This window comes from Anabrus simplex, chromosome 1 (assembly GCF_040414725.1).
Source record: "Anabrus simplex isolate iqAnaSimp1 chromosome 1, ASM4041472v1, whole genome shotgun sequence".
Classification (NCBI taxonomy): Eukaryota; Metazoa; Arthropoda; class Insecta; order Orthoptera; family Tettigoniidae; genus Anabrus; species Anabrus simplex.
Window position 1 is genome coordinate 962,786,278 of NC_090265.1, and position 15,558 is coordinate 962,801,835.

Consider the following 15,558-nt stretch of genomic DNA (forward strand, 5'->3'; position numbering starts at 1 on the left):
GATTTATCTCTCAGCATTAATATTGGGGGCTCATATTTTAAAGATATTTTTAAGGTGTTTGCGTTTGGTTGGTCTGATGATTTTATGGGTTGACTTTCTTTGTTCTATTAGTTCTAAATTTAATATGTCTGATTTTTGCACTTGATTTATTCAAGCTTGGTGCCTTCTCTCAATTGCCTGGTCACATTCTTTATCCCTCCATTCAGGTTTTTCCTGGGATTTGTTGGAGCTAACTCTTCTGCTATCGATTTTAGATTGGTGGTTACTTCTTCTAATGTATTAGTGTTGACAGATCCTTCTCCTGTTTTCTTATATTGGGGGTAGGGTCAAATTTTTTATAATTTTTATTTGGTTGTCTTATTTAGATGATACAGCTGTTGATTCCCATAGGGAACCTGAAATATTTGTCGTTGGAGTAAATTTTATTTTATGTTAACGACATAGTGATCTGACCCTGAGTCTTCCCAACTTAGGACTTTGATATTGTAGTTTTCACAATGGTGAAATGCAAACGTGGTCCAGTTACCATTCACCTTTTTGGAAATCTGAATGTTTCCAAGTTTTTAATTTGTAAGTTTTCCTTTTAAAGTACTGTATGTTGATTTTGAGATGATTGTAGTTTCTGCATAATTCAACCAATCTTTGACCGTTTTTATTTGTCGTGATATGTGCTGGCCATTTTCCAGTTATATCTCGGTACCGTAATTTCTTGTCCCAGTTGTGCGTTGAAATTGCGAAGGAAAATTTTAACGTGTGATGGAGGTGAGTTGATTAAAGTTTGATTCAGGAGATCCCCGAATTTTTGTGCTTCTTCTTATCCTTTAGAGTGTTATTTTTCAGATTAGTGGGAGCATGTACATTGATAATTGTGTATATTTTATTTGCAGATTTCAGAGTTAGTGTTGCAAGTCTGGAGGATTGAGATTTAAATTCCATGCCTGAATCTATGATTTTGAGATTTATTAGAAATCCATTACCAAACTGCAGACAGTTTCCTAGGATTCCTTTATACAGCCGGTACCCTTGTGATTCTATATGTCTTGATCACTATTCCTTATTTCTTGAAGGGCCATGATTAGAAAGTTTTTCCATGATGTCAGTGCAGTGACAATCTTTAATTTTCCAATATGGCACAAAGAGTTAACATTGTGTGTCAAGAAGAAAGAGATGTATTTAGGTTTAATTCTTTGAAATTTTTGTGTAGATGCTGGCTGATGAGTTTTCAGATGCTCCGATCCATCATAATCTTCTGAATGACTGCCCACCGCATCCAAATGCTGTCTTTTCTGCAATATATGATTGCAGTCGATAGAATTCTTCTTCAAAAGATTTTTCATGGTTGACTGTCTAAGGTGTCACCTTGAGATGAGGATAAATCCTCGAGTTACAATTCTAAATGTTATTTAGAAAGGTAAAAATGAAATGGAGTATGGCTTTTAATGCCAGGAGTGTCTGAGAACAAGTTTGGCTCACCAGATGCAGGTCTTTTGATTTGACTCCCGTAGGCGACCTGCATATCGTGATGAAGATGAAATTATGATGAAGACAACACATACACCCAGCTTCGTGCCAGTGAATTTAACCAATTATGGTTAAAATTCCTGACCCTGCCGGGAATCGAACCCGGGACCCCTGTGACCGAAGGCCAGCACGCTAACCATTTAGCCAAGGAGCCAGACATTTAGAAAGGTGAAGATGAGAGATGGATGATTTTATGAAATTGTGAAGAAAGCTTTCAGCCTTATTTCATCCTAGTTGTTCAGGACTGGGAGTAGGCATTTCCTCCATACCCCTCAAACATTATGTTATCTCGCCAATACCTAAACTGCTGTAGCAGCCAAATGGCATTTACAGGTTTCTGGACTCCCCAATACATTTACTTAATTAACACAATGTTACAATTAAAACAAACTGATTGGGCGCCAGTGTACTTGATGGTACATGTAAACTTAGCGTGAGACTAATATATCTACCAGGGTGGGGTCATAGGCTGACGATATCCTGAGTTGCTTACCTAACCTGACGACCTCTTGAACTGAGAAGATATGAGGATATACTGGCTAGGCTATACTCTTTTTGTCAAATAACACCCACACATAGCTAATTAAAATATACAAATATGCTTTCAGAATTAACCACCTCGATATTCCTGTAGCATACCAATACCATCCACCTTCATAACACACAACAACATAAATAAATTAACCACCTCGATATTCCTGTAGCATACCAATACCATCCACCTTCATAACACACAACAACATAAATTACAACATTAGAAATATACACTTAAAATTAACCACATCGATATACTGTTAGCATACCAGTACCATCCACCTCCATAACACATGACAAGACAAATTACATCACAAGAAATACACTTTTTCTCTTACTATTCACGATCAGCACTGTATTTACACGGCATAATTACTCGTTTAAATTAGTTGGTATGACGACCTTGCTACGAAACATTAAGATTTTCTCTGTCCCTCGACACGCTGAATTCCACTGTACATATTTACACAATGTATTCTTCTTAGTATGAATTTATATAATATAATCTGACTAGTCAGAAATGCAGGATCACAAACCTCAGCCGCATAACCTGCTACACCACCTTGAAGTTGAGGTTAAATGCCAACATACCTCACCACACTCACCGGTAACTTTGCAGACAAGTTCATGGTCTGTTTCCACAGTAAAACATACTCACAGTATATTGAGCTAAGTATAATGGCTTGCACTTCAAACTTAGTGTAGTTAATTCATCTTTGTTTTCTTTGTTTCAATTATGTAAGAAATAAGTCAGCAATTTTACAAACAGGCAGATGGAGCGGCTATGAAAGATGGGTGAAGTCAGGATATCTTATTCATTATAGACATTATAGCTTTCAGGTTTTTTCCATGTCAAGAAAACAAGGAAAAATTCTTTACGTTTCTCAGACGACTTCGTCAGTAATTTGTCAGCCTTAACACTTCAACCCAATGCACTTCTGGTGAGTTTCGATGTGGAGTCCTTGTTCACTAAAGTGCCGATTGACTTGGTCATGTCTCTCTTGGAGCTTGTATTCCCTGAGGGCATTACTAAGCTATTTCACCACTACGTGACTTCCAGCTATTTCTTCTGGGATGGGCAATTTTACAAACAGACAGATGGTGGTGTGGCTAGGAGAAGTCCACTTGCGTTGGTAGTGGCTTATTTCTTTATGGGTATTTTGAGAAGGAGGCTATCGCTTCAGCACCTATCAAACCTGTGATTAGGTGGAGGTATGTTGACTATACATCTGTGGTCTGGACAAAAGATCCTGAGAAACTTCATACATTTTTAAACCACCTAAATTAGCAGCATCCTTCAGTTTAATTCACTATGGAGATGGAGTCAGATGGATGCCTTCCTTTCTGGGATGTTCCAGTAAGAGAGAAACGCACACTCCTCAAGACGTTACAGTCTATCGTAAGCCTACCCACAAAAATCACTATCTCCGTGCAGATTCTCCAGCATAAAAACAGGGCATTCTCACGACACTCACCATGAGGGTGACACAAATTTTGAGCCATCAAATATCCAGGAGGAGATGGACACACTCAGTCACGTTCAAGGGTAATGGTTACAATGATGTGCCGATTCATAGAGTCCTTCATCCCAGAGGGATGACTAAGCAAAGCTCACAGGAAGAAGTAGTGAAGGAAACTGCCTACCTGCATTACATTCACAATGCCACAGGTCCTCCGTAAGCACAATATAAAAACCATGTTTGGCATAGTCACTAAAATTGCTCACAGTTTAAGTAAAAGCAAGGCCAAATTGTCCCCACTTTTACACGGTGGGGTGCACAAAATTCCCTGTACTTGTGCAGCAGGGTATGCATTGGCCAAACATGCTGGTCCATTAGTACTTGGATCAAGGAACACCAATGAAATATCTGTCTCAACCAGCCAGACAAGTCGGCAATAGCTGAGCAGGCCCTATCAGCGGGTCATGATGTCGAGTTGCAAGACGTTCAAGCTCTTATCCACACTAAACGCTACAGGTCTAGGATTATACGGGAAGTTCTAGAATAAGTAAAACTCCTAACAGTTTCAACAGGAACACTGGCTATCAGTTAAGTAATACATGGTTGCCAGCCATTAAGAATTTACGTAGGTAGTTCTCTTCCCTGTCCTTTCACTGTTGTTATTTGGTGTTTTCCAAATTTGTACATTCCTCGTCACCAGATGGTTCATTCCAGGTTATGTGTTAAGTGCCATACCTTCATAACTTGTGTACACTTGTTATGCCCCCCTGCCCGGATCATACTCGTTAGCCTCTGTTTTTGCTACACACTTTCTTTCCATTCCTCAGCTCTGTGAGTCTTTTGTGCATTTTTTAATTTATTATTTTCATTTCTCTCATCCCTGATTCATCTGATGATCTTGCTGTTACTTCACAATGGACATATGATGTAACAAGAAACATCTTAATTGGAGCTTAAATGGGTGTCATTAGCTCCCACTTGGAATGCTAGCTTACTGTGAGCCACCTGGTGACGAATTAGAGTACCACCTACTACAGACCAACGGGCATTCTTAAACTCAAACCTTCATTATTGGAGAAGTGTTTCTAGTGAACATTCTAGATTTTCTTCTGAAGACGTGGAGCTATGTTCTCTGCAAAATGTACAGAATTTCACCGTGTTTTCTTGACACGGCAAAAGCACAAAAGCTTATTATTGTGTCTACGATTACGGGCCATGAAAGCATCAATCTCAACATCTTATCCATTAGTAAGAAGTAACAGAATGAAAGTAGTGAGAACATCACGGGTGCAAACAAGTGGGAACAAGGCAGGAGGGTATTTGGAATGAGGAGATAAAGGCTAAGTTAGAAATGAACTCTATGGATTAACCCATTTATGCCCAAATTATTCAAATTATTTTTTCTTCCGATATTGATAACTTGTATATATAAACACTTAATATGACCCATTATTCATGTACAAATGAACAAAACCATATTTACTTGTCTAGAACCCATATAAACACATGGGTCGTTAACAACCCACTAAGCACTTGCTCAGGAAACAGGGAGAGAGAATATTCTGAACATCAACCTTAGCAACAATTTATTATTTCTACAGACTTACAGTTCACTTACCTTGAGAAATGAGTATTATAATGACACAAAAAGCAATAATCATCAGTGTTCTGTTTAATTATAATAATATTTCGTACCCAAAACACGTAACTTCAGATTCCATAACTTACAGTGGAACTGAGACTCACTCATGGTAATTTACAAAACACCTATCATGAAGGGGAACATTACATCTTGCACGAGCCTTCACTGTTTTATTGCAGTAAATCTTGCATCGGCGCCTAGGTTGTTGACTTATCAGCAGGTGCCGTCGATGGTCCTTCCTCTGGTGTTTCTTGATAATGTCAAGCGATGTAAGTCAACCTCTTTCCTTAGGAGCTGTCCCATATTTGTAGAGAATTGCCTTGGTTGCTTCCCAATGGCAAGTTACGGCATCAAGAGACATATCATAGCTCCTGCTAAGAATCCAGGCATTGTTCATGCATAAATCGAGCAACCAAAACAAAATAGGAATATACCATTTTTTGCCACGAATTGAAATTCGTAAATCTGATACGTTATGATTCATGAGATTAACTCCATCTATGCTTTGGTTGTACTTACGGAAAACATTTAGCTGTTTGACTTTTATTTTTCCCTGTTGGCTGATTCTTGTGATCTCTTGAAAGAGAGACATAATGTTCACTACACCATTGTCTTTCCAAGACCCAACTATCACACCATGCTCTTTATCAAAACAAGATTCACAGTAACCACGCTTTTTCTTTTCAATGACAGGCTTACCAGAAATAGGGCACTTTAGCATTCTGTTGCTTCTGAAGGTTCCTGTAGCATGATGACCTTTTTCAGAGATCCTACATAGAAGCTTAGCTGATGTGAAAAAGTTGTCGAAATAGAAAGAAAAAGCCATCCTAGGAAATACTTCAGAAAGAATATCCACAAATGTCATCACTACTGCTTCACCTAAGCCCACTCCCTTCTCCTCCTTTATATCCTTGGTAAATGTCAGCCTGGAGACAGTAGCCTGTCCGCTGAGCAGCTACCCAGCCTTTGAAGCCGAAACGAATTGGTTTGCCGTGGATGAATTGCTTACACCCGTGGCGCCCGAAATACGGGATCATAGACTCACTAGTAGATACTTTGTCTTCATTGGGAGCATTTATAAGAAATGACTTGTTTAGATGGTTTAGATGATCTATAAAATTTCTCAATTTACCCATTTTGTCACCTGCCGGGAGATTCAAATTATCACAAATATGAAGAGCTAAATATTTCCTCAAACCTATTCCTACGTATGCTGTTTTCTGAACAAGTTCGTTTCTAACATCATCTGAGTTCTCCCAAAACATCCTTCTTCATGGTAGGGGTACATACCCACTCAGAAATAGTATGCCGAGAAAAGAGTACATATCTTTCAACGATAATTGAAACTGTGGATTATTGGTGTAAGAGGCATAACCAACAGTATATTTCAATATTTGAAGAACTGTATCTGCATCGAGAAATGCTTCCAAAAAAATCTGTAGGCTGTGATTGGATCGTAAAATTTATTTTACCTGGATGACAAACATTGGACGAAGAAGAGGGTGGGTATTTCATATCACCTATTTCCCAATTGAAAGAGTATGATTTCGCTGTTCCATTAGTACAATTTGTGTCAAAGTCGCTACCGTCAATCTGTTCGTTTTCCGGAAGTGGTTCAGGTTCATCACTGAATTCAGGAGGAAGTTCTGAATCAAAGTTACTGTTTATTGGTACCTGCATCACTAACTCTGCTGGAGCTTGAAGCTGAGAACGATTTAGGGCCGGTTCTACCATCTGCTGGTAAAGTGGCTGGCAGCTGCCCGGGAGGTAAACTACCTGGAGGTGTAAATCGGCTGGTACTTTGGCTTGCGTCCAACCACCTCCGCGCAAGCGCCAGGTAGCTACCCGGAGCTAGACACCGATATACGAAGTTGGCTAGACTGATTTTCAGCAATTTCTCGCTTTCGAGTGTGGTGCTATCTATCGTCAGATGCATGAAACCCATTTCGATTGTCTTATTTCCCTGTGCTTGCGTCTGCTGATTATCACCAGAAAGCCTAATAAGGGGAGTCTTAAGAGTTATGGACAACGATTCATGTCAAGCTTTCGTGATTTTAATCTATGATCTTCAATATCGATACCTAATTGGGATTAAAATCTCGAGATTACATTTTCTTACGCCAGTTATAACCTGTCATGTAAGGCAGCGTTTTTGAAAAGTATTCTCGTAGTAGATTGGTCAAGTCGCTCGCTCCGTAATAGAAGGTACGCATTTTCATCGTATTTCTAATTTACATTTTAAAATGTATTTTCGTTCCCTGCCGTTGTACTTAACTCTCTTTTACGCACTTCCATATACGTATACACACACACATCTTCTTTACGGACTTATTGCCTTTGAGCATTTTATCTGCAGGCTTTTGTGAATCGATTAAGTATCTCCGCGATGCTCTATTTGCAACTAGTTCTGTGACCCCGTTTAGTTCCAGATGCTTCCATTTATTGATAAAGCATTTCATTTTCATTTTTAACTTTATGAAGATAAAGTTGGAAGGTACTGTAAATGTAAAGAACTAATCGGGATAAATATCCATTCATAGGAAGAGGAATTCGGGAATGGAATAGTTTCCAATTTCTTCGAAATAATTTACAAGACTATGTAAACAACTAATAGGGAATCTGCTACCTGGGCGACAGTCCTATGTGCTATTAATCATAACATCACTTGCTATAAGTAGCATACATATAAAGCAATTTTCCTAGTGGGCATAATATTGTGATAAGAACGTATGAAAAGAGGCATACAAATTAACACAACGCTAATAATGGAAATAAAAAAGATTCGTCATAATAAAGACTCGAACCTGCACACTTCGTATTATGAAGCGAGCGTGTTAACCATTACGCTACGAAAACGCTTGAGTTAGGTAGGATACATACAGCAATATATATCTCGTGTCCGAAAACTGAAAAAGTAGAAAATTAAAGCCCATTTGAAATGATTCCCAAATAGATTTTGATTTTATATCCTTTTAGAGTTTCTTTACGAAAGCTTGACGTATAAAATGTGTTCCCTGCGCTACCGATGCGAGAGGCTGGTGTGACCGTTGCAACTAAAGGGAAGCATTAATGTTCAAAATCCTGCAATACATTATCGATCACTGTTACAGTATACTACTTTTTTCAGTATACTAAGCTAATTTGAGTTGCATATCACCAGAAATACAGCTAATAATGTTCAACTCTCAGAACTTGCCCGGCAGGTAAAGTCTTATCGGGCCCTCGAAGTGGCCGATAAATTACGCGCCGGGTAATGACGATTTATGCTGCCGATAGCGCTACCTGCGAGTGGTCGGACGGAAACATCCTTTTACGCGGAGGGCAAATTACGCGCTACTTTACCAGTAGGTGGTAGAACTGGCCCTTAGTCTGTCAGGATCTGAACAATCTTCATCACCAGAGTCAGCATCTGTTTCTTCTCCTACATCTTCAGGCAGCCCCATAAAGATATCAACACCTGAGTCGGGGATATCTGAAGGATCGGCCGCTTTGTGCTCATCCAGAATTTCTGCAACTATTAGTTGCTGTACTCTGCAATAAATTACGGAGCAATTAGGAATAGTAAGACTAATTACGTAAGGTTTGAACTAAACATATGGTCATTATCGAGTGAATGTGAAAGTCAGTGATAGTTCTCGGGTAACTGCCCAATGACAGCGACCCACACTAGGTTCTATTGAAAATAACGGAAATTCTAAGCAAGTTACGTGGATATCAAATTATGTGTGTATATTATTGAAATTTTAAATAGTAAGTACTGCAATGAATAACATGCCAATGAGAATAGTTATCAATTCTACTTAATTCTTCTTCCGCATGCATTGACTCCGGACTGAGAATAACGTCAACAATGAATCAAATTCCCATCTAAACGTATGACGAAACATTTAATGGTTAATTTAATCGATCTTACAAGTGTCAACAATGTGATAGCTTAAAGAAGGATAGCATAATTTGATGGGTCAAAAACGACCCACCTGGACATAAATGGGTTAATTAAAACCAATTATTAATACTAATACTCTGATTTTAAATTTTTCTACATACTTGCTATAATGGCCTATAACACTGTGTAAGTATTCAAAATACTCATTCTGCTCTGGTTCAGTTTTGTATACTGGCATTCATTCTAAAATGCCTCCTCTATACCAACTTTGCTTCTTTCATCATAATAGTGTGTTTCTTTGTGTATGGTCTGTATTTGTACTGAATTTATGACCTGTTAAGCTACAAAAATACTGATGGAGTTGTGTCATAGAACCATATCACAAATAAAAAAGGTTTCTGCTGAGGCATTCAGGTATCATTTTCCTCCAGACTGAAGGATAACCAAAGTTGGCATGCCATTCTCTTGCCTCTTATTTTGTAAACTGAAAAGTCTAAGTCTGAGTTAAGTTCACATTTACTTCTTCCTGGAAGTGGAGATGAAGGTATGGCAGTGAGACTGAGGACCTTGATCTCCTTGTAAATACTGCTTTTTGAAAATGAAGATTAGCCTGGTCTGTCAACAAACCCACTGCTGTACACTTTGCTGTGATTGTTAGAGTGGCAGTTGATCCCTAAGCTATGGCAGATCCACTTCTACCTGACTGCTAGTATAGAATGTGAAGTTCTTTTTCTTTGATAGTTGACTTGTCATGTTTGAAGTCCAGAAGGATAGCTGCATGTGCACATGATCGTTGAGACCATACTACGAGCACTGTTACAGGTAAGGCAGTGATGGTTTGCCTTTGCTCTTTAAGAACAATACATTCTTTTTTGGTGATATCACCAGCTTGACTTGTTTCATCTAGAAAAGCCTCTGATAAGGTCTCTTTCACTTTCAGTGCTTTTAATTTATAAATAATGTTTCTAATTTTTTCTCAAAGTGTGGTATCTTCAGTATGAAGCTGTTCTGATAATGTCTTATCTGACTAGAATGATGTGTCTATTGAAAAGATACTGGGTTGTACATGGACAGCATGGTTTGTGCTAGACATGCTATTGCTATTTGTTTTTTTACAAGCACTTGATAACACTTGATCTTAATTTGGGTAGGAAGCCAAGGAGAGCTACATGAATCTAGTCTGTAGATTGCTGACTCATTAAAGGAATTTTTCTTACAGACTTACTTAAATGAAGAACTAGCGGTGTTGTGCATTTTGGAGAAGAATTTTGTAATGGCTCGTGTATATGCCAGTGACAGTCACAGACTCTTTCTTGAAAAATGGAGCCACTTGAATGTTTCTGCCTTCAAACAACGTGCCCTCACGTTGCAAGATTTACACAGGCAAGCCGAATTATGGGTGAGTATGTATTTGATGAATGAACTTTAATTATATAGTACAGACATTCATATTGACAAAATATCAACACCAAAATCGAGCAATACAAGGTTGTAGCTACAAGCTCACATGTTGGAGTTGGTGGATTTGAACCCCCACTTTCACTCTGTGCAAATGTCAGGGCTGTAGCTTAATTTATTTATTTAGTTTGCAACAAATAAAAACTCCAGTTACGGTAGACTTTGCAAGGAAATTGATAAAATTAGGAACCAATAAATATCAAGAAATACAAACAGGCTGTGGTAAATGACATAATACAACATAGAAATATTACAATAATATCTTTACAACATTGTCTAACAATAAATTTTGCCCAAAATATGGTTTCACATGGTGCAAGTGTAATAGATTAATATAACTTCCAAACAATATTCTTTAACCCATGGATAAATAATGAAAATATGTATTATTATTACTTATGAGGTGTGGCTATAAAGTTGTATTATTATTATTATTATTATTATTATTATTATTATTATTATTATTATTATTATTATTATTATTATTATTATTATTATTATTATTATTAGTTATGTACAGACGATCCTATTATTTGCAAGGTTATGTCATGAAACATCTGCTGCATATATATTAATATGAGTTTATTTAATGTAAGAACACATAATTAATAGTATATAATTTATTATTACCTGTATATATGATGTATAATCCACTGCAATATTGTGCAACACACTGTAATAGTCTTGAATAACACAATGTGCGAGTCGAATTGTGTAGAGATTGTGTAGAGACTTCGTTACATTGTAAATAGGCTATTGGAGACTCTGGAATTTATGAGAAAACATGTTATGTCATATGCTTCTAGAAGCCTGGCCAGGCAACGTATATAAGAAGGCAGTCTTGGGAGTAGAGTTGAGTTGTTTTAATGAGACTTACGTGGAAGTCACGTTAGCCAAGTGTTTGAAGTCAAATGTGTGAATTGGTTTTGTTGGGTTGGTAGTTGACATGCAACTAATGCAATCTTATTCTTATACTTCATAGTATTGTTTCGTTTCAAGATGGCATTTCATTAGTGCATGAGTGTAGAAGATGTAAATATAATTTGTGAATAAAACAGTGTACACAATTGGCAGAATTTTGTGTGCATCTTTGTGGACACATCACACATTGTTGAGGATAATAATTTCAACAACGATTGTAGTAATGAGATACAGAGCTAAAATAATGGTATATTAGAGAATTATTCCTGACACCATAATATAGAGTTGAAATTATAAATAATATAGAGTGGCACTTACTTACTCTCATATCAAATTATGAAATGTTTCTCATATTCTCACTTATGGTGAATTCTTGTGATATAATGTGTTACCCCGTATATGATAGTAAATTTGCTGTAACTCTAAATTAGACCATTTGACATTAAAGTTTAATTGTTCCAAAAAAATGTGCTGTTGCCCCTTGCCACCTCTTGGTTATTTATTCTGTACCTAAAATATACGGTAAATCATTGTTAATCCTAGAGAATGTAATCGCAAAACACTTCTTAATATAAAATGGAACTTGTTTTCGATGTTCCATTCATAACATCTGTCCATTTACTATGTTATAATAGATAAATTTGTTGAGGTGCTTCACTATAGTTTTTTCAAGACACACGATTAAACTCTATTATCAGGTTTCTGTATAATATTCTACCTTTATACAATGAGAGATTGTACTGTTTGAAATACAGATATATTAAAAATGTATTCTGTAGTCTCTCTTTAATTTATTGATATATGATTTACAGAATGGCATCCAAACTACAGAAGCATATTCCAACTAACTCGCTATTAAGGAATTAAATAGTTCAGTAAATTTCATTAATATCATTGCTGTTTCTTATAATAAACTAGCTGACGTGCCCGTGCTTCACTACGGAATAATCAGATCACAGACAGCCATATTCTGTTAAGTTTGCACACTGGTCATTCAAAACAGTGCCTCAGAGTAGGGATCAAAGGCCTTCATATGTAGTTTTCTTCTGACTCTGTGATATTAGGCCACCTAATGTGAAGAGAGTTCTTCCTTCTTTCATGACCCTCTTACCGTATTCATCAAGCGATCATTCCTTCATAAATTTCTTCTCATTTTTATAATTATCTTCACAATCTTCCTTGTCAGTATGGACTAATGACCATGTGGTTTCACACTTTAAGACAGTCATGACAAAAACCATCGCCAGTTAACATGATTTATTAATATTTCCATGTTAGCAGTGCTCGGCATAGATATGGACTATGCAATGTGAATTTTGTTATTATAGCTGGTGCGGTAAAACTGTATTAAGACATAAATGATCGGAAATTGTATTCTCTGTGACTTTTTTTATATAGTACTTTTTGATAGGACCAATGGCATAGGTGTTTTAAAAATTAAATTTTAGGCCACTTCCCTCAAACTACCATTTGATGCAGCATTAATAAAATTATTTATAGCCTAGACTGTAGTGCCTTCTTCCTCTGCTTATCATACTGATTTTCATTAAATTCTATTCACCCAGTTCCTCGTGGCTTGGCGGTGATATGGACTTAGGAACACAAATAAAAATTCATGAATGTGTCGGTTATCATAGCTGGTACAGTAAAATTGTGTAAAATGTGAATGATCGTAAATTTAATTCTATATAACTTTAGTTAAGTAGTATTTATTGATATGACCACTAATAATAAAAGGTTTTGAGAAGGAAATTTTAGGCTTTCCCCTAAACTACCATTTCACTCAGCGTGAATAAAATTATTCATAACCTAGATTGTAGTGTCTTATTCCCTGACTTTACATACCAGTCTTCATTAAATTCTCTTAATTCATTTTCTCATGCTGCACGTACATACATACAGCTAGGCAGACAGAGATGACAGAAAATTGAAAAGTGCATATCCTTGTTACTGTGGATACGACTGATACAGAAATACCATTCTTTTCTTAATTCTGAGCGATGTACAGACAAAACTCTTATTTTATGTACATTGATAGTTTATATGCCTCATTACAAATGTTCTCAGTATGACAATTAAATGAAAAGTTGCAAGTTAAAGTAACAAAGATCTTTTGTACTGCTTATCCTTTTCACTGCTTGGTTATTTATTTTGTATTTTTTAAAAATATAAATCATTGCTAATCCAAGAGATCATAATCATAAAACACTTCTTAGGCCGCGTGCACACCGAGCGCGCTTCGCATAGTGTGTCGCGTGTTGCTCAACGCTAAGCGTCACGCTAAGCATAACCAGTGCTTTGTTCCTAAGCTAGGTGTTCACACCGTTCGCGCTTTGCTGCGCTGAACGCCTACCTTACAGCTAAGCGAAGCGCCAGACAACGCGCAGTGTTGGTTAATTGCTTAGTGTTACCTAGCTGGTTCTGAAGCAATGGAAAAAGCAATTATTCATGCAGTGTTTCAAAGAGAAGAAATATGGAACCCAACACACAAAAACTTTAAAAATGTAACTGTTTTGCAAAATAAGTGGACTTAAGTATCTACAACAGTTTTATCGCATTCCTACAGTAAACACATACAGTAATATTACTTCTACCGTCACACTTCACTGGGCTTAACATTGTGACAGGATGAAATTGCGTATGGATTTTAGTGTCGGAAGTGTCCGAGGAGAAGTTCGGCTTGCCAGGTGGAGGTCTTTTGAATTGATGCCAGTATGTGACCTGCGTCGTGATGAGGATGAAATGATTATGAATACACAAATACAACCCAGCCCCCGTGCTAATGGAATTTACTAATTATGATACAGTTCCCGACTCTGCCTGGAATTGAACCCGGGACTCCTGTGACCAAATGCCAGTACGGTAACCATTTAGCCACGTAGCCGGACACTTTGTGACAAAGTGCATAGAATCAATCAATCAAAATCTCTTTATTTGCAAATGAGGTGTCTACCTCGGTGGCAAATGGTACACTAAAATACATTATTGTCAAGCACTAAATATTAAATTAACAAGAGAAGAAAATTTTTCCTATAATACAATATTATACAATTTACGCTAACAATGTTTTCTATTAAACACACAGTTCATCCTTAATAAATTTATATTGTTCACAAAATTCTAATTATAATATCTCCTGTACTACTTACAAATATAGTCAACTGATATACAGTATGTGGAATTGCTTCAAATGATACTATAAAACTGGTATAACATTAATATTTACATTGCATTTATTTATTTACTTTTTTTTTTTTTACCCGTTCTGGATCCTAAGTAGCATAACGACCTGCTGTGTCTTAACCAGAGCCCCTTTTGCCACCACTTTTCAGAGTTCCTGAAGGGCCTTCACAGCTACCGTAGCGGTCCCAGGGCCCTCGAAGTCCCCACTGTACTTCACCCCTACAGGCAGTCCCCTACTTTGGCTGTCCAAACTCCTTAGACCAGGGGATGGAATTAATTTATTCACACACATTTTTTTTTTTTATTTACAATAACCTGCACCGGTCGAATGCCCTCTAACACTTCATTTATTTTCTCTGTTGCTGTTTATTCTCTTCTTGAATATCTGTACAGATTTTGGAAAAGGATCAAACACTACCCCTGGTAAACTGTTCCACTCCTTCACACCCTTCCCAATGAATGAAAATTTACCCCAATCGCTTCTGCTAAAATTCCTTCTAATTTTATATTTGTGGTCAGTCCTGCCGATATAATTATTTTCCAACTGAAGCCTCTCACGGATATCTCCCCATGCTTCTTCTCCTGTATAGGCTCTATATAATCCTGTAAGTCTAGTTTTCTCCCTTCTCTTACTTAAAGTTTCCCACCCAAGTTCCTTTAACATTTCTGATACACTACTCTTTCTCCTGAAATCTCCTGTTACAAATCTTGCTGCTTTCCTCTGCACACTATCTATTTCTTTTATTAGGTATTCTTGGTGAGGATCCCAAACACTGTTTGCATATTCCAATAATGGACGAACCATACTCGAGTAACTTTTTTCTTTTAATTCTTTGTTGCATCCTTTAAGTAGCCTCATTATGACATGTAATGATCTGTATGCTTTCCCAACAATGTCATCAATATGACCCTTCCAGTGCAAATTACTTTCAAATCTCACACCTAAGTATTTG

General features: G+C 37.1%; 1 protein-coding gene across 1 annotated transcript in view; it reads left to right on the forward strand.

Annotated features, from left to right (window-relative positions):
* Window positions 1-15,558, forward strand: part of LOC136857637 (DNA-dependent protein kinase catalytic subunit) — an 873,484-nt gene that overhangs the window by 630,333 nt on the left and 227,593 nt on the right. Inside the window, exon 38 of the mRNA XM_067136445.2 lies at window positions 10,263-10,442. Coding sequence (XP_066992546.2) covers window positions 10,263-10,442 — 180 coding nt within the window. The remainder of the gene's footprint in view (window positions 1-10,262; window positions 10,443-15,558) is intronic.